At 40.8% G+C, this 27,226-nt stretch overlaps 1 protein-coding gene across 1 annotated transcript in view; it reads left to right on the top strand.

The window, feature by feature from the left end:
* LOC144684023 (transmembrane 9 superfamily member 2-like) overlaps positions 1-27,226 on the top strand; it is a 102,072-nt gene that overhangs the window by 34,732 nt on the left and 40,114 nt on the right. The window contains exons 5-12 of the mRNA XM_078547729.1: positions 5,239-5,368; positions 8,247-8,374; positions 12,143-12,257; positions 14,369-14,448; positions 17,592-17,700; positions 18,584-18,716; positions 24,589-24,708; positions 26,293-26,350. Of these exons, the coding sequence (XP_078403855.1) occupies positions 5,239-5,368; positions 8,247-8,374; positions 12,143-12,257; positions 14,369-14,448; positions 17,592-17,700; positions 18,584-18,716; positions 24,589-24,708; positions 26,293-26,350 (873 nt within the window). The remainder of the gene's footprint in view (positions 1-5,238; positions 5,369-8,246; positions 8,375-12,142; positions 12,258-14,368; positions 14,449-17,591; positions 17,701-18,583; positions 18,717-24,588; positions 24,709-26,292; positions 26,351-27,226) is intronic.

The following is a 27,226-nucleotide window of genomic DNA, read 5'->3' as shown; positions in this document are numbered from 1 at the left end:
GATTTAAAGACTAGGATGAGAATTTTAAAATCAAGACGTTGCTTGGGGAATGGGACTTGGTGTGAGTTAAGATATGGGCAGCAGAGTTTTGGATGGCCTCAAGCTTGCAGAGTGTAGAATTTGGGAGACCAGACAGGAGTGTGATGGAGAGGTCATGGAGTCCTGGGTGAGGGTTTCAGCAGTAGATGAGCTGAAATGGGAATGAAGTTGAGCAATGTTAGGAGGTGGAAAAAGGCAGCTCTAGAGATGCCACGAAGATGAGATTGAAAGCTCAGTTCAGGATCAAATGTGACACCCAAGTTACGAACAGACTGGCTTCATCTCAGACTGTTGCCGGGAAGAGGGATAGAGTTGGTAGTTGGGGAACGGAGTTTGGAATGGGGACCAAAAACAACAGTTTCAGTCTTTCCAATATTTAATTTGAGGAAATTTCTGCCCATCCAGTACTGGATGCAGGATGAGCAGTCTGATAATTTAGCAACAGTGGAATCATCGAGAGAGGTGGTGCTGAGGAAATGATGGGTGTCATCAGCATACATATGAAACCTAACCTTGGCCTTTGGAAGATGTCGCCAATGGGGCAGCATGTAGATGAGAAATAGGAAATAGAAATATCTTTCTAACACTCCTCTCATATATTCATCTAGCTTCCTTTAGATAGCATCTAAGCTATTGAACTAAACTTCCTGTTGTAGTGAATTCCACATTCCAACCACTTGCAGAGTAAACCCTGTTGGGTTTATTAGTAACTATGTTGTATTTATGACCCCTAGTTTTGGACTTTCCCACAAATAGAAACGTTCTCTCCACATCTACCCTATTCAACCCATTCTTAACCTTAAAGACCTCTGTCAGGTCACCTCCCCAACCTGTTCGATAGCTGTAATCTGTCACCTGGTACCATCTTTGTAAATTTTTTATGCATTTTCTCTGGTGATTCTGTCAATTTTTTTATCGTTTGAAGATCAGAACTGTGTACGGGTTTAACATCAATTCAGTACCTTTGAATTTTATCTATCTGGGAAAGAAATCCCAATGCTTTGTTGGCATGTTTAATTGCCTTCCTGTAATACTACTAATAATGATTTATGCATTTGTATCCTGAGCTCCATTTGCTCTTCTACCCCCTTTAGTTTTTATTTTCTAATATGTAGGTGATGTTTCTGTTTTGCCTACATAGTGCATCAACTCACATTTACCCTTGTTAAAAGTTCATTTGCCACTTAATTTTGCTTGTATCATGTTGTTGGTGTCAACCAACCCCCCTAAAATTTGATAGCATCTGCAAATTTTGATCACAAAATCACAGTGCGGAAGAGGCCCTTCGGCCCATCGAGTCTGCACCGACATGTGAGAAACACCTGACCTACCTACCTAACCCCATTTACCAGCACTTGGCCCATAGCCTTGAATGTTATGACGTGCCAAGTGCTCATCCAGGTACTTTTTAAAGGATGTGAGGCAACCCGCCTCCACCACCCTCCCAGGCAGCGCATTCCAGACTGTCACCACCCTCAGAGTAAAAAAGTTTTTCCTCACATCCCCCCTAAACCTCCTGCCCCTCACCTTGAACTTATGTCCCCTTGTGACTGACTCTTCAACTAAGGGGAACAGCTGCACCCTGTCCATGCCCCTCATAACCTTGTGCACCTCGATCAGGTCTCCCCTCAGTCCTCTCTGCTCCAACGAAAACAACCCAAGTCTATCCAACCTCGCTTCATAACTTAAATGTTTCATCCCAGATAATATCCTGGTGAATCTCCTCTGCACCCCCTCCAGTGCAATCACATCCTTCCTATAATGTGGCGACCAGAACTGCACACAGTACTCCAGCTGTGGCCTCACCAAGGTTCTATACAAGTCCAACATGACCTCCCTACTTTTGTAATCTATGCTTCGATTGATAAAGGCAAGTGTCCCGTATGCCATTTTCACCAGCCCACTAACGTGCACCTCCATCTTCAGAGATCTATGGACACACACGCCAAGGTCCCTTCGTTCCTCAGAACTTCCTAGTGTCATGCCGTTCATTGAATACTTCCTTGTCAAATTACTCCTTCCAAAGTGTATCACCTCTCACTTTTCAGGGTTAAATTCCATCTGCCTCTTAACTGCCCATTTGACTATCCCGTCTATATCTTCCTGTAGCCCAAGACACTCAACCTCACCGTTAACCACCCGGCCAATCTTTGTGTCATCTGCAAACTTACTAATCCTACCCCCCACATAGTCATCTATGTCGTTTATATAAATGACAGATAATAGGGGACCACCTTATCAAATTACCATGTGCATTTGCCTCCTTTATAAGTCTCCCATATGGGACCTTGTCAAAGGTTTTGCTGAAATCCATATAAACTACATCAACTGCACTACCCTCATCTACACACCTGGTTACCTCCTCAAAAAATTCAATCAAATTTGTTAGGCGTGACCTCCATCTGACAAAGCCATGCTGACTATCCCTGATCAAACCTTACCTCTCCAAGTGGAGATAGATACTCTCACTCTGAACTTTCTCCAATAGTTTCCCTACCACTGACGTGAGACTCACTGGCCAGTAGTTCCCTGGCTTATCTCTACAACCCTTCTTAAATAACAGAACCACATTAGCTGTTCTCCAGTCCTCTGGCCCCTCCCCCATGGCCAGAGAGGAATTAAAAATTCGGGTCAGAGCCCCTGAAATCTCCTTCCTTGCCTCCCTCAGCAGTCTGGGACACAAATCATCCTGACCTGGCGATTTGTCCACTTTTAAGCCTGCCAACGCCTCCAATACCTTATCACTCCCTATATCAATTTGCTTAAGAACCTCGCAGTCTCTCTCCCCGAGTTCGATACCTTCATCATCATTCTCTTGGGTGAAGACGGACGTGAAGTATTCATTCAACGCTCTAGCGATGTCCTCTGGCTCCACCCATAGATTGCCCCCATGGCCCCTTTTGGGCCCTACTCGTTCCCTGGTTATCCTCTTCCCGTTGATATACTTATAGAATATCTTGGAATTTTCCCTACTTCTACCAGCCAGAGCTTTCTCATATCCCCTCTTATTGCTTTCTTAAGCTCCACCCTGCACTGTCTGTACTCCACTAATGCCTCTGTTGATTTGCTTCCCTTGTACCTGCTAAAAGCCTCTCTTTTCCTTCTCATCGTAACCTGAATATCTCTGGTCATCCATGGTTCTCTGGGCTTGTTACTCCTTCCTATCCCCCTAGAGGGAACATGTTGAGCCTGTACCCTCCCCATTTCCTTTTTGAACACCCCCCACTGTTCCTCTGTAGATTTCTCCACAAGTAACTGTTCCCAGTCTACCTTGGCCAGACCCTGCCTTATTTTACTAAAATCCACTCTCCCCCAATCCAAAACAATTTTTTGCAACTTGTTGATTTCTTTGTCCATAACAAACGTAAACTGTGCCATGTTGTGGTCGCTATCACTAAAATGCTCGCCCACCACCACCTCAGCCACTTGTCCGGCTTCATTCCCCAGAATTAGGTCCAGCAATGCACCGTCCCTTGATATTGAGTTGCTTGGTCCTAAGTCCAAATCATTAATGTAAGTTATGAATGACTGTGACTCCAGCACTGGTCGTTGTAGAGCTCCACATTCTACCTTCCTCCAATCTGAGTGACTACACTTTAGCGCTGCTCCCTGCTTTCTTGGCGCATAGAACGAATATCCTATCTTGGAATCTTACAGAAGGAGACAATTCAGCCCATTGTGCCTCCTTGAATTTGAGATCCAATTTGTCCCACTCCCATACTCTCTCCATTTCCCTATAACTTTTCTCCTTCACGCATTTATCCTATTTCAGTCTGGAAGTTGCTATTGAAGCTGCTTCCATCTCTCTCTCTCAGGCAGTGCAATCCAGTCCAGATCATCATAACTTGTTGCATGAAGAAGCCTCCTCATCAGTGCCTCTTTAATATAAAAACAAATGAGGAATCCTAGTTGATTTTTTTCCCTCCTAGTTCAAGATGATTCCACTTGTGGCCCATGTTCTGCCATCTGGAGCTCAAACGAGACCTCAAACTGGGACCGCCTGGGACTGAATAGCTCACTGCTGGATCAAGTACCCAGTGTAAATAAAATACACATTTCACAAAAGAAAAAGAAAGGATTACTTTTATATGTTTTTTAATGACCTCATGATATCCCAAAACACTTTGCAGCCAATGAAGTAGTTTTATTTGAAGTGTGGTCAATGTTGTAACATAAGGAAATGTACCAGTCAATTTGTACACAGCAAGGTCTCCGAGACAGCAATGAGATAATTGGCTAGATAACCTGTTTTTGGGTGTTAATTGAGGGATAAATATTAATCAAGGCACCAGGGAGAAAATTCCATTTCTTGTTTTCTAAGTAGTGGCCCTGGGATCCTTTACGCCTGCCTGAGAGGGCAGATGGTGCCATGATTTAATGTCTCAGCACCTCCAGTCGTGCAGCAGACTCTCAGTATTATACCATAGTGTCAGCTTTGACTATGTGCTCAAGTCTTTGGAGGAGGATTTGAAAGATATCAAAAGATTCTTTTGGTTAATTTGCTATCCATTCAGCCATTTGCCCCGTGACTCCGCATGCCATAATTTTTGTTGTGTGCCTACAATGTGGTACTTTATCAAAATTTTGTACAAGAGTTCTAAGAACACCTCAAGTCGAGCGGACATTCTTTATTCTTTGAGCACTCAAGTGACCTCATTATTATGGCGCTCAGCTGTAGGTTGAGGAAGATAGTTTGTTGATTAGCATGATGGAAGAACATGAAATAGATGGATCTTGGTCATTGCCGTTCAGCAGTTCCTCTGAAGAGGAATTGCTTCCCTAATAGGGCAGCTGGATAATTGGATTCAATCAGTTCATCGCTCGTTGACCTTGTAATGGTTCAGGGCAGGTTATTCCATTGACCGTTTTGAACCTGAGATGATACTGGAGGTGAGTTTGCAGAGGATCTTTATTTCCCAGTTTCTTTACAAAGTTTCCTCCTTGTCATTCAGGTAGAGAAATGCTTGAATAATTCATGACCAATGTATCGTGCTGATATGTCACAAACTGCTCCCAGACTTGGCAGCTGGTGGCACTTATTAGAATGCATTATTTAGCTGTCTACCTGGTAACATGTTAACATGAAACTCTGCTTCATTTTTGCAGGTTGAGTTTTAAAATATTGTATTCAAATTCATGTTCTTTTCAATCTTGTGTAATTGAAAAGCTGCATTATATTTGGTGTGGTCCATTTTGTAGGATCATTGATAACATGCCTGTCACATGGTGCTATGATGTGGAAGATGGCCAAAAGTTTTGTAATCCTGGATTTCCAATTGGATGCTTTGTCACTCAGGATGGCCGTTCAAAAGATGCCTGTGTCATCAATGTAAGTTGTCTTTCTCTAAGTAACTATTTGCATCTACCATTTTTAAAAAAGTTGTTTGTCACAGTTAATCAGATTTGAATGTAGCCCTTTACACAACATTACATAGAATTTGCAGTACAAAGAAGGCCTTTGGATCTTGGTTGGTCTTTGTGCTCCACACGAGCCATTCCTACCCCATATCGTCTCAACCTTTCAAGATATTCTTCTATTCCCTTCTCCTTCATGCATTTATCCAGCTTTCCTGTAAATGCATCCTTACTATTTGCTTCAACTACTTGTGGTAATAAGTTCCACATTTTCGTCAGACTCTGGATAAAAATGTTTCTCCTAATGGATCCATTAGTGACGATCCTATAATTATGACTCCTAGTATTTGACTCCCCTCCAAGTGGAAATACTTTCTTTACATCTGCCCTACAACAGTCCTTCATAATTTTGAAGACCACCTTTGGAGAAAGGAGTCCAACCTGTTTAGTCTTAATAGCTGTACCCTCTCTTTTAAATCTATTTTTGAAATTACTCCAGTGGTTCTATATCCTTCCTTATAATATGGAGGCCAGAACTATGCATAGGTGGTCTAACCATGCTTTCTTCCAATTTAATATAACTCAGATTTTTTAATACTACCCCTCTAGAAATGAACCCCAGTCATATTTTAGAGCTTTGTTAACTTGCATTGTTATTTTTAATGATTTGTGAAACTGTTCCCCTATATCCTTTGGTGCCTTTACTCCATTTAGGTACTTAATTTCCAAGGATCCCTGGTATCTTTGACTACAGTTAGAAATTTGGAGTCATTCTTTATTCCCTGGATCGATATTTTACGAACATATGAATTATGAACAGGAGTAGGCTGCTTGGCCACTTGTGTCTGCTCTGCCATTTAATAAGATCATGGCTGATCTGATCGTAACCTCAACTCCACATTCCTGCCTACCCCTGATAACCTTTCACCCTCTTGCTTATTCAGAATCCACATTCAGAATCCTCTGCATTAAAAATATTCAAAGACTCCGCCTCCATTGCCTTTTGAGGAAGAGAGTTCCAAAGACTCGACTGTTAGAGAAGAAATTTCTCCTCATCTTTCTTAGGTGGGCGACCCGTTATTTTTAAACTGTGACACTTAGTTCTAGATTCTCCCACAACAGACATATCCACCTTGTCAAGACCCCTCAGGATCTTTTGTGTTTCAATCAAGTCGCCTCTTACTCTTCTAAACTCCAGTGGATACAAGCCTAGTCTGTCCAGCCTTTCCTCATAGGCCAACCCTCCCATTCCTGGTATTAGTCTAGTAAACCTTCTCTGAACTTCTAACATATTTACATCTTCCCTTAAATAAGGAGACCAGTGCTGTACACAGCACTCCAGATGTGGTCTCACCAATGCCCTGTGTAAGTGAAGCATAACCTCCCTAGTTTTGTATTCAATTCCCCTTGCAATAAATGTTAAAATTTTATTAGCTTTCTGAATTACTTGCTGTACCTGCACATTGACCTTTTGTGATTCATGCACTAAGACACCTAGATCCCTCTGCAATCTCTCTTTACATTTAGATAATATGCTTTTCTTTTCTTCCTGCCAAAATGGACAATTTCACATTTTCCCGCATTATACTCCATTTGCCATTTCTTTGCCCACTCACTTAACCTATCTATCCCCTTGCAGCCCCCTTATGTCCTCTTCACAACTTACTTTCCCACCTATCTTTGTGTCATCAGCATATTTAGCAACCATACCTCAGTCCCTTCACCCTGGTCATTTATATAAATTGTAAAAAGTTGACCCGTCTATGCCTATTCTGTTTCCTATTAGGTAGCCAACCTTCTATCCATGCGAACATGTTACCCACACCACGAGCTTTTATTTTCTGCAATAACCTTTGCTGTACCACCTTATCAAATGCCTTCTGGAAATCTAAGTACAGAACATCTACCAGTTCCCCTTTATCCACAGCACATATTACTTGGTCAAAGAAATCCAATAAATTGGCTAAACATGATTTCCCTTTCACAAAACCATGTTGACTGATTGCCTTGAATTTATCTAAGTGCCCTGCTATAATGTCTTAATAATAATAGCTTCCAATATTTTTTCTATTTCAGATGTTAAGCTCTTGGTATATGGTTCCATTTTGCCACACTTGTAATGATTACGTTCAATAAACACGTGTTTCTTTAGCTTCAGAGCCCACATCTATCTTGGTTTTGTTTTTATTCTTTCATGGGATGTAGATGTCACTGTCAAAGCAGCATTTATTACTTATCCCTCGTTGTCTTTGAGAAAGTGGTGGTTAGCTGCCTTGAATCGCAGCAGTCCATGTGGTGTAGGTACACCCACAGTGCTGTTAGGAAGGGAGTTCCAGGATTTTGACCCAGCAACAGTGAAGAAACAGTGATATAGTTCCAAGTCAGAGTGGTGTGTGACTTGGAGGGGTACTTGCAGCTGATAGCGTTCCCATACACCTGCTGCTCTTGTCCTTCCAGGTGGTAAAGGCCATGGGTTCGAGTGTTCCTTTTTAACTTAACCTTTTTTCCCCCACTAACTGGAACAAACCTTTTGCCTGCATTAGACTGAGTTCTACTGTGACCAGACGATGGCTCCTCTTTTTTGTTTAGTAGCTTCAAAGTGTCTCTCTCTTAGAACAATTTTCGCCATTTTGTTGAACCACCAATGTCTGACTGTGTTTGAAGCAGATGCAGCTGAGACAGTTCCAGTGTAATTGTGGCACTGTGGATTTGAGATGTGTTATCTGTAGGCAATGAAGAATATGTCTGATTAAGGCAGTGCCAAATTTCTGGATTGTGAATCTTAATTAGATACGTTTTGCCACAAGACTTTCAAATTTTAACTTCCTTACCTACACTTTGTTATATTACAGTCTGAATTCAACAAGAAGAACACCTACTATGTCTTCAATCATGTGGATATCTTCATTACATATCACAGTGGAAAGAACAAGGAGTGGGAAGGTGCAAGACTGGTTGCTGCAAAATTAGTCCCCAAAAGGTAGGATCATTGGTGTTTGGGGAAGGGAGGGGAAGAGTAGGAGGAAACTGAGGAATGAATTTTTCCTCAACTGAACATGTTTGAGTCAGTGTTTGATATTTAATGTGTGAACATTCCAGGGTCGAACATTTTCTATTCATTAATAGATTTTTATCATTAAAAGTTGCCTGCTGGCCAAAGTTGGATTATGCTGTTAACTGCTTTCAATGTATAAAAGGCTTGTATCTGTCACTTCAGAAAGCGAGAAGTATCCAAGAGGCAGTGATTTCATGCTGTTTCCTGCCAATCTGGGGCTGCAAGTTTACCCAACACATCCCAATCTGAAAATTTGCCCTACCAACAATTAATTAATCTGTAATTAAGTTTAGAATTTGCGGCAATTAGACATGGCCTTGGAGAAACACAGCAGCTTAAACATAGCCTATATAATATCAGTGGAATAATCCATTGTGTATTACATGCTATAATACCCCTCCCATTATAAAAGAGTGCCTTTATCCTACTTACTATCAGCAATTACCCCTTCGTGTCCCCAATCTACTCGTCATGATTAAATATTGAAGAAAATACAAGCATTACCTACCTACAGTGGTTGGAAAATGAAGTTAGCTATTATATGTTTCCCTTTTTTAAATCAAAGTCTGCATATAAACATGCTGATTTGCTTTGCCACTGAGGTTAGGTGCCTTGATCTCCTTTTAGTTTGTCTGTATCACTTCTGTGTAATTATTTTAACTAGGTTTTTTTTTACTTATTTAATTTCTGATTAATTCTGAGAAGGCAGTCTATCAATTCCTTTGGATATAATAAAGCAAACAAATTATGTACCACAGCTTCCATTATTAGCTAATTTTTTCCACTAAAGGCAACCTTTCTAATTCCCTTATTTGCTGCAATACTCAATATCTGTTCTGGCTCTGAATCAATTTCTTTAAATCTTGTTGCTGAAGAAAGACAATTTGTCAAAGCTTTCCATCTTGCACTCATCAGGGCAATCGCAAGAATACCGATGTCAGGGGAAGCAGCAATTTTATACTGTATGAAAAATGAGTGCTGGTTGGTTGGCAAATGGACTCTGGTAGAGGCGTTGCCATGGATAATGCTCCAATTAATAGTGACTGACAGATAACTGTCAAGCATTATTTGAAATTCAAACCAGGCAGCTTGACTCTGGTCAAGGCATTGCCCTGAGGAATGAGTCAGTGAATGGCTATCACTTATTTTGTTTAGCTGAAACAGGCGCATGTGCAATGTGTGTACATGTTCTTGCTGTCTGCAAAGAACTGGGCTTTGTGTATTAATATATGTAGCTTGAAGCAGACAGAGAATGTGCGCACACATTGTGCTTGCACTTGCTTCAGCTAAACAAAATGTGATAACCATTCGCTGACTCATTCCTCAGGGCAGTGCCTTGACCAATCAGAGTTGAGCTGTCTGGTTTACATTTCAAACAATGCTTGGCAATTAACAGTCAGTCATCATTAATTGGTGCATTATCCATGGCAGTGCCTCTACCAGAGTCCACTTCTAGTCAGTCAGCACACTTTTCTCATACAGTATAAAGTTGTTGCTTTCACTGACATTGGTATTCTTGCGATCGTCCTGATGAGTGCAAGATGAAAAGCTTCGACAAAATGCCTTTTATCAGCAATACTCAAGTTCTGTACTACTAAACGGCTTTCTTTACGTCTTTCAACTTTTCTCTATGCAAAGAGAGATAGGCAGGCTAAGTGAATGGGCAACAAGGTAACAGATGCATTATAATGTGGGGAATTGAGGTTTTTCACTTTCGTTGTCAGAATAGAAAAGCAGAATTTTTTTTAAAAAAAGACATAAAACTTGCAAATGTTAATGTTCAGAGGGTGTACTTGTACAAGGAGCACAAAGTTAGCATGCAGGTGCAGCAAGCAATTAGGAAGGCAAATTGCAAGGGGTTTGGAGTACAGGAATAAATACATCTTTCTACAATTGTACAGGGCATTGGTGAGACCACACCAGGAATACTGTGTGCAGTTTTGGTCTCCATATTTAAGGGAAGGATATACTTACATTGGAGGCAGTACAGCGAAAATTCATTAGATTGGTTCCTGGGATGAGAGATTTGTCCTATGATGACAGGCTGAGTATATTGAGTCTATATTCTCTGGAGTTTAGAAGAATGAGAGGTGACCTCATTGAAACACAATATTCTGAAGAGGCTTGACCGTGTAGATGCTGAATGTTTCCCTGGCCGGGGAACACGAGGCAGAGAAATTTGTAAGCAGTTTTATCTAAATCAAGCAACAAATATCCATTATTATCTGTTGCTTGAAATAAGTGCTGATTAATTGGCGCATTGACTTAAACTTTACATGTAGACCTTGTGGCTTGGTGGGATGCACCCAATCTTCTCATGAAGACAAAAAATCCTGGATGCTAATTCCTCTCTTTCATTAGTCAAAACATGCGTTCAAATATTTTTGCTTTTCTGTTCTGTTTCCTCCCTCCACTGTTTCTCCCAAGTTGTACTCTTAGCCGTTCTCTTGAGTAGCGTTCCTTTGCACTAACTGAAAGTTCTAAAGCTGTTTTTCTTGAAGTCACATTTGCAGAATCACCAGGGATTCCAAGTTACTGTATTCCAGTTAGTTCAGGCCACGGCTCTTGACTTAAAGTGCAACTTGGGTGTTAGTGTGAAGCAGAAACTCGTTTGCACTAAACTGAAGCTGTATTGTATTCTGACCAAGTGAGAAGGGGTGAACTGGCTCCCCTCTATTCAACCTCCTCAGTTGGTCGCAACAAAGGTTTCAGTTTCTTTTTCATGAGGGCCATACCTTTTCCAAATCAGAATGTATTTAACTATTTAAGCTGTAAGCAATAACGAGCTCATCAAACAAAGTTGTCTCGAGTCAAAGAGCAAATTGATTAACCATTAAACCCGTGGAAAAGTTATAAAAACGCGACGTCAAGTATTTGGTTCTCATTTCGGCCCCACATACATACACACAGGTATCAGAAATAAAGGAAGTTAGAGTCCAGTTTTTAAAAAAAAGTAAAAGAAAATACAGTTAAGTGCCTATTGATTGTCCTTGATGTGGAGATTTTAAACGCTGTGGCTGATTTAGGTTAGCTGGTTTCTTGGATGAGGTCAGATGTAGATAATGTTGCAATTATTTACAAGGTCTCGGTTCGCTGGTAGGTTTCTGGTAGAGTTGGCTTCTCAAACCAGGTGATGCTCTTGTTCCAAAAGAGAGAGAGCAGCCCTCAGCTTGTTTCCTTTTACTTGAGACTTCTTGACACCGTCTATGTCAGCTTGCAATCTCTCTCAAGTGGCTGGGCAGTCTTTCGTTGAAATACTTCACCCATTTTGCACTTACAAGAGGTTTTGGGTGTGTCTGTCTGTGGCAGCCATTGTTTCAATATCCAGTTCTTTGCATTTTTAATGTCTCTCTTCTTAGACAGTTACAAGTTTTGATAGGTGTCTGGATTATGGGAAATGCCTCTCTCTTTACACACTCCTGAGGGTGATTTATTTGTTTTTCACCATCACCTTAGAATGTGGTCTTGCATTTTTAAGCAGTTTGCCCTGTCTTAGTTCAAATTGCAAAATTTCCAGTCAGTTGAAAGTTGAAAAATCATATTTTCAAAAACAAAGGGGCATAGCCTCATAACAAATGTACTGACAATCTGAAACAAAGCTTATTTGACTGTATATGAAAGAGATTAAAATTTTTTCAGTATTAGCTATCAATGTTTAAAATAACACTTTTTAAATTTGTACTTTATTTCCAGTTACAATCATGCAGACTTAACCCACCCTAATTGCGAGGGACCTCCGATGGAGATTCCTGCTGAAGACAAAGAAAAGAAAATTAATATTATGTACACCTATTCTGTTACATTTACTGTAAGTAACATAAGCGTCTTTGAATTTACCTTTCATGTAGTCCAGTCTGAGCTCGTGCCTTGGTTCTAATGCTTTAAGGTTTGCCCATTTTATCCTAGCTGCCTGGATACAGTGTTGCTTTAACTGGAGCCCACTGTAGTACTTATTCCTATGACCAGAAACCCCAAGTCCACTGTTAAATTGAGCTGCTTCACATGGCAACATTACAGTGGCTTTGTAGATGTTTGGCTTTGTAGATGTTTATAAAGCAGCTGTACAGTAGTTTCAATTATTACAAGATGGCCCTGGCTTCAGAGTAAATCAATGCAAGCTGCAGCCAAAGTAAGGCCTGCTGAAGATTTTGCATTGGGTCCAAGGCTATGTAAGGAAGCTCTCACCAGCAGTTGGTATGAAGTTCACTTTTCAGTTTCAAAGCTTAAATCTGAATGCAGGGAGCTCTGCCTGTTCCCTGATTATTGAGAGATGATGGCAGAATAATTTACCACCACTGATTTCAGCTTTTACCAAAATTGTATGGAAACTGGTAGGTAGAGTGCAACTACACACAACATATAATTCTGGGTCCATGGATAATTGCATTCTCAATGAATGACTTAAATCCCAATTATTTGATTTTGATAATAGATCTAAAGATTAAACCTGGGTGTGGCAATAAAAAATTGAACAATTCAGTTCCTTTACCTGTCACAGACGAGTGTAAAGCCTGTACAAAATGTTCAGCATTTTGTCTTTGAAATATATAATAACCACAATCACAGCGAATTGTGTAGAATTTCATACTTTACCTGTAAGCTGATGTGCCACTCTTGCCTTCACGGTAGTTTTAAAAGAAGCTTTTTCCCAGTGCTTCTCAGTCATTTACTGAGAAATGAAACCCTTTGATATTCTCAGAATCATGTTTGGCTTGTTATTTATTATTGTCAATGTAGTTTTTGAATCTCAAACATATGGCACAGAAGTAGGTCATTTGGCCCATCTTTCCTGGGCCATCTTTCTGAAAGAGCTATCCAATTAGCCCCACTCCCCTTGCCTTTGCCTGGAGCCCAGTAAATGCTTCCCCTTCATGTATTTACCCAATTCCCTCTTGAAAGTTGCTATTGACTTTGCATCCACCCCCCTTTCAGGAAGCGCATTATAGGTTGTGGCAGCCCCCTGCATTAAAAAATAATTCTCCTCATGTCACCTCTGGCTCTTTTGCCTTTTGCTCTTAAATCTGTGTCCTCTGGCTAGGAACACTCCTGCCACTGGAAACAGCTTCTCCTTGTTTGTTGTATCAAAATCCTTCATGATTTTGAATACCTCTATTAAATTTCTTCTTAACCTGCCCTAGTCTCTCCACACGACTGAAGGTCCTCATCCTGGTACCATTCTGGTAAATCTCCTCTGCATCCTCTTCAAGGCCTTGATATTCTTCCTAAAGAATCTCTCCATATTCCAGCTGAGGCTTAACCAGAGCTAATGAATTTGTAGCCTATGTTATGCATCATGCTCCAGCAGAGAGCCAGGCTGCAAAACGTTACACAATGTTGCTCTTTGGACAGACCCTTTCCTTTGAACCACCAATCTGCAGGAGGTTTTGCAGCTGAAGTTTAGTCTTGGTGTTCCATTCTTTTAGCGTACTTTTCACGAAGAAAATTTTACTGTCCTTCAATCATTTGCTTTGCAAATTTCAGATTTGAAGATCTGGTAGCGTATTTTGGCTTTTGAGTAGTAGCTTTAAAAAAATCTGTTCAGAATCCAATGGTAGTCAGCAGCTATAAATGTCCAACTGCAGAAAGACTCCTTGTACTCATGTACGCAAGTAAGAAGAACACTAAATTTTACATCAACACTGCAACAAAATGTAAGATAATAGTTGGATGTTAATGTCAAAGACTTTTACTATGTTCTATAGTCTGGCAGCTTAATGTTTCATGTAACTAAATTCCAGTTTTGCACGTTAGTTTTCGGTTGTGTTTACTAAAGTGATAAATGCCCATGAATGTGATTTAAATTGAGTTGTTATATTTTACTGTGCCGACCCCTGCTCAGTAGTGTTTACTAGCAATGTCTCGTAGAATCAATTGAGTGTTGTAATAAATATGAAATTACCATTTTGTTCCTTCCGCCAGGAGGATGCCAAAATAAAATGGGCTTCCAGATGGGATTACATTTTGGAATCCATGCCGCATACAAATATTCAGTGGTTTAGGTATGCAGTGTCTTTCTTTAACCTCTTTATAAATTGCTAATGTAACCACCCACCCAATTTATGGGAAATCTTGCTCATTTCATTGTTAGGTTGTGAAATAGTCACTATTTGGCCTTTAAACATTGCAGCTGAAATTCTTTGCATCTTCCTGTACTGTTAGAAAACAAAATACAGTTTTGCCCTTCAGCATCAGATCCTGTTTTGTGAATGGAGAAGAGTTTTACCATGTTGCTATATCTTTATCAGTGCTGTTGCCTTAGGTTGGAACAGTACAAGAACAGAGCAGCTGTTGCAAAATAATAGCCCAGATTTTGCGATGGTAATGATGGCCAAAGTGTCAGTGTTTACTACTGAAACTGACAGCAACTTTGGGAACCCATGCATGCAAATGGTCATGTAGTAATCCAGAAGTTTCTGTTGATAATTCTGTGCTCCTCCAGAGGGTGCTGTTGAGTTTTCCCCCCTCAGAGTGCAGCCTTTAAGCAATTAGTAAACTGATCAGAGCTTTCACTTCTACATTTGTAGTCTCAAGAAGGCAGCTCACCATCCATTTCTCAAGAGCGATTAGGATGGGCAATAAGTGCTGGCCAAGCCAGCGATGCCCACATCCTATGAATGAATAAAAAAAATCCTTGTAGAAGTACATAAGATTTTTACCCAGCCACAGTGGAGCAGGGCACCCCGAGTTACACAATGCAAGCTGGTGAATTAAAGGTCAGGAAATAAAAATAAAGATTTAAAGTATTTTATAACCTATTGGCTGATGTAATATTGAAGAGTGTTTCATAACCAAGCACTTCTGATGAACAGTTCAGCCTGAAGTATGGGCTCACATGACTGTAGGGAATTGGGATTTCCATCCTTGTTTCTGTGCAAAAATTATGAATTAATAATTTGGTTCAGCTTATTAAATTTGTGAAACTTTGTTATGTCTGAGCTGTAGTATTTAGTGTCTTCTGCGGAAGTTTAGTTTGTAAAACTGAATCTAGAATATAGCCCTTTGTCACTTTTGGAGGAACTTTTTCTTTTGGTCGTAGGGTCATTGACGGCATAAACAGAGGCCATTCGACCCATTGAGTCCATGATGGCTCCCTGCGTAGCAATCCAGTCAGTTCTATTCCCTCACTCAGTCCCCGTAATCCTGAAAGGTTAGTTCCTTCAAGTGCCCATCCAATTTTTCTTTTGAAATCATCAATTGTTTCCGCTTCCACCATCCTTGTGGGCAGCGAGTTCCAAGTTATTACCACTTATTGTGTAAAAATGCTTTTCCTCACATTTCCTCTGCATCTCTTGCCCAAAATCTTAAACCTGTTTCACTAGTTCTTGTACCATCAGCTAATTGGAAAAGTTTTTCCTTGTCTACCTTCTCAAAGCTTGTCACAATCTTGTACACTTCTATTAAACCTCCCCTCAATCTCCTTTGCTCCTAGGAGAACAACCACAGCTTATAACTAAACCCCCCCACTCCCCCCAATTCCTGGAACCATTCTGGTAAATCTGCTGTGCACCATCACAAGGACCTTCACATCTTTCCTAATGTGTGGTGACTAGAACTGTGCACAATATTGTAATTTGGCCTAATTGGAGCTTTATAAAGGTTCTGCTTTTGTACTCGATACCTTTATTTATGAAGCCCAAGATCCCATATGTTTTGCTACACGGTCTCAATATGTCCTGCCACCTTCAAAGATTATTGCTTGTGTACCCCCAGATCTCTGTCCCTGCATACTCTTTAGAACTTTGCCATTTAGTCTGTATTGTCTCTCCTTATCCCTTCTGCCAAAATGCATCACCTCACACTTTTCTATGTTAATTTTGAAATTTTACTCCACATTTCAAGATCAAAGTCGTGTGTATATATAGCATAAAAAGCACTAACCTTGGTAATGAAGAAGTTTAAAGCCAGTATGATAGGGAAGGACATTCACAGGTGGGTTGCACTGCATCTTGAAAGTGCACTGACTAACCCTGCCTTTGATTATCTTCATTTTTAATTAATATAAGAACATAGGAGCAGGAGTAGATCATAAGGAATCCCCAAGCCTGCCCTGCATTTCAGTATGATCCTGCCTGACCTTCTGCCTCAGCTCCAGTTTCCTGCCTGCTTTCCACGTTCTTTAATTCTCTGAAAGACCAGAGGCTGGATTTTCAAAGTGGGATCGGAAGCCTGACATCCGGATGAATTCCGGGTTCTAACCTGGCACCCTTTTAACTGTGTTGCTCTTGTAATGCTATTTTTAAATAGATATGTGCTGATAGGGCAGAAGGCAAGCTTGGCACCTAGTTGGAGGTGCTGAGCACCTCCAGGAGGTGGCAGGTGCCTGCCTAACACCAGGTTTTGGCTAAGTTGAGAGGCTGTCACTTTCTTGTTGAGTAGAGCAGGCAGCTGATGAAGGAGCCAGAAGGATAAAGATGGTGTAAAGTTGCCATGGATGTCAAGTCAAGGTGCAGCAGTCGATACAGTGCTCATTGACGACTCAAATTTCACAATAAGTACAGATGAAAACAAAGTTTCTTTTGCCCTGCAAATGACCCTGATAGTTGTACACTAATGTGCACCAGACTGGCGTCATCCAGAAAAAATATTGAAATACCTGTTCAATCCCAGACAGGCCCTTTGACAGGTTCCTTAAGGTGCCTACAAGGCTGTTAATTGGCATTGAGCAGGTTTCTGATTTCCTCCCCTGGCAGACCCTTTGAAAATTGCAAACTGTCTTAGAGGCAATGGGATCCACTGTAGCTCTCCAGGAATGTAATTTTCAAATCACACCTGCACCTGGCAATTGAAAATCTAGCTCCACAAATCACCTATCTCAACTTTGAATATTTCCAATGATAGTGCTTCCACAACCCTTTGGGGTATAGTATCCCAAGAATCACAACCCTTTGTGTGAAGAAATTTCTCCTTATTGCAATCCTAAATGATTGCCCATTATCCTGGGACCATGCCCCCATATTCTAGATTCCCCAACCAGGGGAAACAACCTCTGTGTCCACCCTGTACATCCCCTAATTTTAAAAAAGCTGATTTGAAATACCTGGTTCATTGTTCCTTTGAACAGTACAGCTGGCAGAAGTCTGGTATAGTTATTTACAAGGAGCTAAAAATTACTGTTCTCATTTCCCTTTTCTTTCTTTCTCAGTATTATGAATTCCTTGGTGATTGTCCTCTTCTTATCTGGGATGGTGGCAATGATTATGCTTCGGACCCTTCACAAGGATATTGCTCGATACAATCAGATTGACTCTGCAGTAAGTACTATTGTGGAATGTGTCTTTGAAGGGTAGCAATACTGTTTATTGCCTCGAGTACAGTTGTGTGTTTCTTATATACAGAAGGCATGACAATCCTTCCAACACCTGCTATATCTCTTGGGGTTGCTTAATCTGTCCTGTAGTTGATCACTATTTCATCACCCTTGGTTCCTTAACAGTCACCCCTTTCTCTCACTCTGCTGATCTGTGGCCTGTATTCCTCCTAACATTCCTGACTTCTTCCACAGTTGGAATATACAGTATTATATATTCTTGCCTTGACTACATTAAACCAACAATCATCACAGACTTCTGCTGCAACTAGTTCCTTTTCCAGAACATTAAAACGGTGGAGCTCTACTTTGATTAGTTTTTCCTTTCTCCTACAGGTTATTGGAGCCCAAACTTGGCACCACCTCCCCCCTGATTTACCACTATCCCTTGGTGGGATTGTGCACTGTGGGCCTTGGCCCTTGACTTTGTTTTCTCAACTTTTAAAACCCATTCATTACATTAATTTTTCAAATGTACTCTTGATATTATTAAACTTATTTTCAATCTATTCAGGACAGCTCCGAGCACACTACAGGTGTTGGTATCAGAGAATCTTCTGCTTTGCACTAACATTGAAGTTGTGGGACAAATCTGGAATTGGGGCCAAACCGGAGTCCAAGATGAGACTGCCTTTATGGAATTGTACTTCATATCAGGCCAGGTTTGCACAGCAACTTTCAACTTGGTGCAAACTGGAAGTGTCTTCGCAGCAAGAGCAGTCCTTTTGTTAATCCACCCTTATATTTGTGAAATTTGGTAATTTTTCACTTTAGTATCAAGAGAGAGAGAAAATCTGATACATGCTAATTATGCATCTTTTGTGTAGGAGGATGCCCAGGAAGAGTTTGGTTGGAAGTTGGTGCATGGTGATGTCTTTAGGCCACCCAGGAAGGGAATGCTTTTATCTGTTTTCCTTGGACAAGGAACACAGATCTTCATAATGATGTTTATCACTCTTTGTAAGTATTATTTGACACTGAGACTAAATACAAAACCAAGTCTGATTTCTAATTTAGGCTTATTGTTTTAGCCTTTGAATGTTTCTGGGCTAGTTTCTGAAAATAGCACCACAGATTGCATGTATTTGGAATCATTGACACAGCGTCTCAAAGCAGTATATAGAAGAGTGGTGGAAGGAGAGGAACTCAGGATGACTGAGGCGAGGTATGAGAGTGTTCTATAAGTGCTTTCAAAGGTGGGAGGTGAGATAGCAAGTTGGTGATGTTTAGAGAGAGAGTTTGGTGCTTTTGGGGAGATCAAACAAGGCAAAGGAATAGACAATTAATGGGAGAATACTGAGAGATGTAGAGGAAGTAAAGGACCTTGGAGTGAATGTCCACAGTTCCCTGAACGTAGCAGGACAGGTTGATAAGGTGGTTAAGATGGCATGTGGAATCCTTTCATTTATTAGCCGAGACATAGAATATAAGAGCGGGGAAGTTATGCTGCAGCTGTATAAGTTATTAGTTCGGCCACAACTTGAGTACTGCGTGCGGTTCTGGTCACCTCATTACAGAAAGGATGTAATTGCACTAGAGCCAGAGGTCTATAGCACAGAAAAAAGGACCTTTGGCCCATCGAGTCTGCGCCAGTCAAACAAGTACCTAACTATTCCAATCCAATTTTATAGCACTAGGCCCATAGCCTTGTGTGCCATGACATCACAAGTGCAGATCCAAATACTTCTTAAATGTTATGAGAGTTTCTGCCTCTACCACCCTTTTCAGGCAGTGAGTTCCAGATTCCCAACACCCTCTGGGTGAAAAAATTTTTCCTCACATCCCCTCTAAACCTCCTGCCCCGTACCTTAAATCTATGCCCTCTAGTTATTGATCCCTCCACCAAGGGGAAAAGTTCCTTCCTGTCTACCCTATCTATGTCCCTCATAATTTTATACACCTCAATCATGTCCCCCCCCTCAATCTCCTCTGCTCCAAGGAAAATAACCCCAGTCTATCCAATCTCTCCTCATAATTAAAACTCTCCAGCTCGAGCAACATCCTGGTAAATCTCCTCTGCACTCTCTCTAGTGCAGTCACATCTTCTATAATGCGGATTCCAGAACTGCACGCAATACATTAGAGAGGGGACAGAGGAGATTTACAAGGATGCTGCCAGGACTGGAAAATTACAGCTATGAGGAAAGATTGGATAAACTGGGGTTGTTCTCCTTCGAACAGAGGAGGCCGAGGGGAGATTTGATTGAGATGTATAAAATTGTGAGGGGCCTGGATAGAGTGGATGGAAAGGGCCTATTTAGTTTAGCAGAGAGGTCAGTGACTAGGGGGCATAGAATTAAAGCGATTGGTGGAAAGATTAGAGGGGAGATGGGGAAAAGTTTTTTCACCCAGAGGGTTGTATGGCCTGAAACTTGCTGCCTGAAAGGGTAGCAGAGGCAGAAATCCTCAACTCATTTAAAAGATGCCTGGATATGCAGCTCAAGTGCCGTAACCCGCAGGGCTACGGACCCAATGCTGGAAAGTAGGATTAGGCTGGGTGGCTCGTTTTTCGGCTGGCACAGACACGATGGGCCAAGTGGCCTCTCTTTCTGTGCCGTAAACTTTCTGATTCTATGGTAGTGTCACTGAGACAGCTTAAAGCTTTGGCAATTTAAGTAAAGCAAGAAGAGACAATGCACAGATGGGTAACCTTGTCAAGAATGGGATGAAGTTGGCTGTGGAGATTATGTAATAGCTTTGGAGCATGGGGATGATGGGAGAGTATTTGAATTAGCTGTAATGCCTGGCTCAATAATCCAGAGTTATGAGTTAAAATTGCACCATGGCAGCTGGGGAATTCAAATTCAATTAGCTAAATAAATTTGGAATTAATAGATATTGTCAGTAATGGTGACCATGAAACTACCAGATTTGTATAAAAGTTTACTAATGTCTGTTAGTGAAAGAAACCTGCTATCACAGTATCTTTACAGTGCAGAAAGGGGCCATTCGGCCCATCGAGCCTGCACTGGCTCTCTGAAAGAGCATTCCACCTAGTCCCATTCCCCTACCTTATCCCTGTAGCCTTGTACATTCTCGCTTTTCAGGTAGCAATCCAATTCCCCTTTGAATACCTCGATCGAATATGTCTCTACCACCTTCTCAAGTTCGTTCCAGACTCCAACCACACTCTGGGTGAAAAATCTTTTCCTCCCATCATTTTTATCCCGTTTGCCAATTGTTTTGAATCTGTGCCCTCTAATTCTTGTGTTCTCCTGCGTGGGAACAGTTTCTTGCTATTTATCTTGTCCATACCCCTCAGGATCTTAAATACCTCTATCAAGTCTCCTCTCAGCCGCCTTTTCGAAAAGGAAAACAGTCCCAACCCCTCCAATCTATTCTCATACCTACAGTTCTTCATCCCGGTAATCATTCTTATGAATCCCCTTGGTACTCTCTCCAATGTCTTCATGCCCTTCCTCAAGTATGACACCCAGAACTGGATGTAGCACTCCAGATGCGGCCTAACTAGTGTGTTAAGCAAATTCAGCATGACCTTACTCTTGTACTTAATGGCCCTATCAGTAAAGCCTAAGATACTATATGCTTTATTAACTGCGCTCTCACCATGTCGTGCCATCTTCAATGACCTATGTACGTATACACTGAGGTCCCCCTGTTCTTGCACATCCTTTAGAGGCTCTCCCTTTATTTTATACTGTCTCTCCAAAACCTTCCTGCAAAACAAATCACCTCACACTTCTCTGCATTGAACTTCATCTGCCACTTGCCTCCCCAATCCACCAGCACGTATATGTCCTTTTGAAGTTCAAGACTATCCCAATCACAGTTAACAATATTTCCAATCTTCGTATCATCTGCAAATTTTGAAATCATGCCCTGCACAAGACAGTCTAGGTCATTAATATGTATCAGGAAGAGCAAGGGTCCCAACACTGACTCCTGAGGAACTCCACTACAAACTTTTCTCCAATCTGAAAAACAGCCATTTATCACGACTCTGTTTCCTGTCACTCAGCCAGTTTCTTACTCAAGTGCCTACTTTCCCTTTTATTGCATGGCCTAGAACTTTGCCCACAAGTCTGTTGTGTGGCACTGTATCAGATGCCTTTTGAAAATCCATATACATCACATCAACAGCGTTTCCTTTATCAACCTTCTCTCTACCACCTCTGGGGGGGGGAAATGCTCCAGCAAGTTTAGTTAAACATGATTTTCCTTAATGAACCCATGCTGGCTTTCCTCCATTATCTTGCACATGTCTAAGTGGTTATTGATTTTATCGAGTACTATAGTTTCCAGGCGTTTCCCTACCACTGAGGTCAAATTGACCGGCCTGTAGTTGCCGGCTTCAACCTTGCATGCCTTTTTGAACAAGGGTGTAGCATTCACAATTCTCCAGTCCTCTGGCACCTCCCCTGTGCCTAAGGAAGACTGGAAGATTATCACTAGTGCCTCTGCAATTTCCATTCTCCCTTCCCTCAGTACCCTTGGATGCATCTCATCTGGTCCTGGTACCTGATCTATTTTAAGTAAAGATAGCCTTCCCCAGTCTGGCCTTTTTGTGACTCTTGACCAATAACAACGTGGTTGATCTTTAACTGCCCGATGAAATAATTGAATAAGCCACTTGGTTGGAACAAAACTGCAGGCTGAAGCTACAAGCCCCACAGATTGCCATCGCCACCACCTTAAGGGCAATTAGAGATGAAAAGTAAATGCTTGTCTTGCCAGCTGACATCCAATGAATGAATGAGAAGAATGTTTAAGGGTTCTAGAAAAAATATGAGGGAAGAAAATATATTGTGGAGGTTTGTTTTTTATTTGTATGACTGGGGAAACAGTTCAAATTTGATGTCAAGGTTAACAGTCCATTCAAAAGCTTCAGCTGTTGCACAGATGGGCAGCCTTGGCAAGAATGGGATGATGTTGGTCGTGGAGTTTATGTAACAGCTTTGGAGGTTGGGGATGATGGGAAATGCCACCAGGAATTGGTGTCTCGGATCAGAAGTTCAGTATATGGGTGGTGATTGATTTGGATGGCCACGGTTATAATTTGAGCTGTTTCTCATGTTCCACTTGTGGAGGGATGTCCACGTTTTCTGTGGAAGGTTAAAATCTGGGACTTCACCTCTTGGTGGCACCCGAGAGCTTGAGCTGTTGTCAGTTTGTAGGGTGTGGAGTGTGTTCCAGTTGGGACTACAGTGTTTCATAAAAGTGTGTGCGTCGTTTTTGTTTTTTTGAGGTCCGTGTCAATTGGGTGCTTCGTTAGCTGTCAGCCAATGGTGTCCTTTGAGTAGGATGTATTCCCTGTGGACATCAGGAGGTTCAATATGTGCTAGCACAGGTAGCCACTCAAGCTGCGTTGGTCTCAAGAAAAATGGCTTTCAGTGATGTGTAGCTTTCTGGTTAGAAGATCAGCTTCGGATTGAGCAGTTCAGAGATAAAACTCTATGAAATATGAGAATATGGGAGAATACAGTTTTATGAAAAAAAGTTGAAACCACCCATTGTCACGCAAATTTGTGCTTTATTGGAAAATTAAAAACAAAAAATGATGGAAACAACAGGTGAAGTTGTTCTGATGTGGCAGATTATGTTTGCCAGGCAGATCAAATCCACGAGGGAAACTTGATCGTGCTATCACAATGGTTTTGCAATTTGTATTTATTTTGAGATGCGTGCACTGAATTCAGAAGTAATAAGCCCGCCAAGACTTCTGGATTTTTTTCAAAAAACTAAATAAAAATATTTATGAACAAAAGAGAAGATTTCAAGCACATACATAGAGCTATAAATTACTATTATAATAACTCCTCAAATCCCTAATTAACCTGACTCCCTGTTACACCCCCTTTAAGGCAATGGTCCAAAATCGATTTTAGATTTTAAACAGATCCAGCAAATTAACACAATACCTTGGACAGTGGAATTCCAAATGGCTTTCTCCTCCAGCTTCGGATTTTGTAGACAGCAGGCTTAAGCACAAATACTGGAGGCTTCATTAAGGCTACTTCACACTTCTGTTAGATCTCACATGGCTTCTCCTGACACACAGTCTCATTCTCCCTTTATATATGTTTCTCCCTTTTTAATATGTAAATTCCATTATTTAATTTCTCATAATATAAATCTTTCCATGTTGCCAACATTCTCATTAACCTCATTGAAGTTCAAGCCCCCCTTCATTTATCTAAAAATGCAATTTCCTGTTATACCTTACATGCTAAGACCCCAACCATATTTACCTACTAGCATTCCAGAGGCACTTCTACACCCTACTTCTTTTGATAACTTCAACTTGCAGTCTGCTTAGCTACAAAATGTAATTAAATCTCACACAGACAGGAAACACCGCCCTCACCCCCCCCTCACTCCCCCACCACCCCCCCCTCACTCCCCCATAAACCTACTTTACAATAAAGCAGAAAAATATTATGAAAATTATTGTACACACGTGACAAGGTAAAACCTGTGCAAGAGTAGAGGAGTTAATTTTGCAGGTGGGACTTTCATCAAAACAAAGGGATCACACAAATGATCAACTCCTTGTTTTCAGCATGTATTCTTTCGCAGTCACACCGCAATTGTGATCGTTTGTTTCATTCAACTTTATGATGCAGAACATAAAATCTAACAGTGGAGATATTTAATTACAACTACAGGTTTAATATTGGCCTGCATTTTTCAGGTTCAATGTGTATGGGGGGGGGAAAAGTCAAGTTCCTTGTTATGAAAATTACAGAATTACAGCATTGTATTGTAATGTACTGAGGAAGAGCTGTATTCAATTGAGAAAATAAGACCTGGAAAAGTGATATTTTGCTGTACATAATAAGACATTTCATTTCTTTTTCCACCCATTGTATAGTCCTTGCATGCCTTGGGTTCCTTTCACCAGCTAACCGAGGAGCATTGATGACCTGTGCTGTTGTTCTGTGGGTCTTGCTAGGAACACCTGCGGGCTATGTTTCTGCCAGAATGTATAAGAGTAAGTGACGCACGGTGTAATTTTCTTGTCATTAACTATATTTGCGCCGTGTTAAATCAATCACGTTGATAGTGGTGATTGAGATGATGTTGCAAGAATGTTATTAACCCAAAGTGACTGCAATCAATAAACTGGCATAAGATATTGTATGTGATGTCTGACAGTGTACTGTAGTATTAACTTCTCAGAGTATGGATTTTGATTGTCAATAGATTTGTTTCCTTCATTTTTATTTATTTCATCAACATCTGCATTCTGAAACCTGTTTTCATTATGAATGGAAATGGAAGAGAATACATTCAAAGAAATTTAAACCTGCTCTGCATTTTTGTGGTGACGTTTTAAATTGAAGGCTCCCTCATCGCTACTCATCCAGGAGAAAGCCTTTCTTGCCTTACCCTTTCAAAACTCTACTCAATTTAAAAAAAATGTTGAATTTACTCTCCGCTTGCCCATTGCTTCAGTGGAATTAGCCCCAATGTCTCAGGTCACCCTGATAACTATAATTCCCATTCCTAGTATTGTGATATGTTTTGCCTCTCATGTGCCTTATGTTTTGCTTTCAAGGACATGGGAAGTAGACTCTGCTGTGTAAATTCAACCAAGAGTAAACTTCTCTTGATTACTGTGTTGGAATGAGGAAAGTAAAATGTATACCTAGAATTGTACAACATTGAAACAGGCCATTGAGACCAAGGGATTTGCGCGTCTTCGTGCTCCACAAGAGTCTCTACCCACCTTATTTCATCTCTCCCTAATAACTTATCCTTCTGTTTTTGTGAATGGTTTGAGCAAAAACAAACATGGAGCACAGTCACAAGGTTTATTTAGAAGACCTTTTTTTCGAAGTTTCAGTTTTATGGTTAATAAGTACAAATGCATGAAGTCTCCATTTATTTATAGCAGCTGCACTTAATCTTTATTGGGTTCCTATGAAGATAATGTGTCCCATTGCACTGCTTTGTAGCTTCACACTCCAAGGGCTCTAGGAGCATTTTCACGAAACAAAATAGAGGTTTTGCTTGTTTTTGTTGTATGCTATGGCTAAGTCAGTCAAACAAATTTAGGAAATCGGAATCAAAATACTTGGATGCTGGAAATCTGAAATAAAAACAGAAAATACTGGAAGTACTCAGGCCTAACAGCATCTGTGGAGAGAGAAGCAGTTAACGTTTCAGGTCGATGACCTTTCATCAGAACTATTTGGGAAATCATTTGGGAATCCTGTCCCTTTTGAAAGAAACACATTGGAAAAGCAAAGCTGTCTTCACTAATTATTTTGACTAGAGATTGTATCTGGTTAAGAAATTTGTCCAAAAATGCTTACTACACATAAAGGCAGCCAAATTGTCTCTGTGCTGCGATTGGTATGAATTGAGAACTGATTCTCTATTTACTTTAGGATTGCACTGGGCCTTGATTTTTGCTAGATTATTGGGGTGTGGGGTCTCCCTTGTTTCAGTCAGGAGTGTCAAAACAGGTTTTGAAGTTGGAAACGACTTCCGTACTCAGGATTGCTAGATCAACAAAGTTTTACATGATGATCTTTGCTAGTGATTTTTAATTGTTATAATCTTTCCACAGCTTTTGGCGGTGAGAAATGGAAGACCAATGTTCTCTTGACTTCTTTTCTGTGTCCTGGGTTAGTACTTGTCACCTTATTTCTGTGGTTTGTTGTAGAATCTATGCTTTGCTATAGTATTTGTAATGCGCATAATTTGCATGCATTAATGTCATATGCGCAGATAAAGCAAGATGAGTAGATCTTGTTGAAACAGTGCAGTGTAGGGCAATGAATACCTGATTAAAGTGCAGAATTCTGATGTGTACCATTTAATGTTTCATTTATTTCAGTTTCCTTAAATAACCAAAGAACTTAATAAGAACATAAATAGGAGCAGGTGTCAACTGTTTGGCTCTTTGAGCTTCTGCCAAGCAATACAATCAAGCCTGATCTTTTACCTCAACCTTCCTGCACTACCCCCATATTCCTTAACTGAAATTCAAGTCCGAAAGAAATTATTAGTTATAGATACATCCCTCATATAAACATGCAGCTTGCTCACATTCCTAAAGAGTTAAATAAGATCCACGTTAAGGATTAATAAACATCAAGGACGCATTTACAGAGCTGGTGTCAGCTCAAGGCCATTTCCTGCACTTCAGGTTCCAGCCTGGTTACATTGCACAGGCAGAGATATCTTAATACAGTAGTTAAAAATTGATGCTCAGTGTTTCCCCACTTGTGCTCTAACCAGATGGCAATCTCTTCTCCTGCTCCTCCAAATCATTTTAACGGACAGGGAGACCTCGAGCTGGAAAGTGGACAGCCTTGATTCACATGTTTTGGATAATGGAATTGGGGAGTGTCGCTAAACAGAAATGAGTGGTGTTGATTTATGAAGTGTCTGGATCTGCCAGCTTTACATTGCAAGTTTAGCATGCTGACTGCATTACACTCCTCCTTTCCTGGATGATTCTCCCTCCTGATCATCAACCCTAAGCTCGCACCAATTTT

Source organism: Cetorhinus maximus, chromosome 8 (assembly GCF_964194155.1).
Source record: "Cetorhinus maximus chromosome 8, sCetMax3.hap1.1, whole genome shotgun sequence".
Taxonomy (NCBI): domain Eukaryota; kingdom Metazoa; phylum Chordata; class Chondrichthyes; order Lamniformes; family Cetorhinidae; genus Cetorhinus; species Cetorhinus maximus.
Note: the sequence above shows the minus strand (reverse complement) of the source record. Positions and strands in the feature narration are given on the sequence as shown.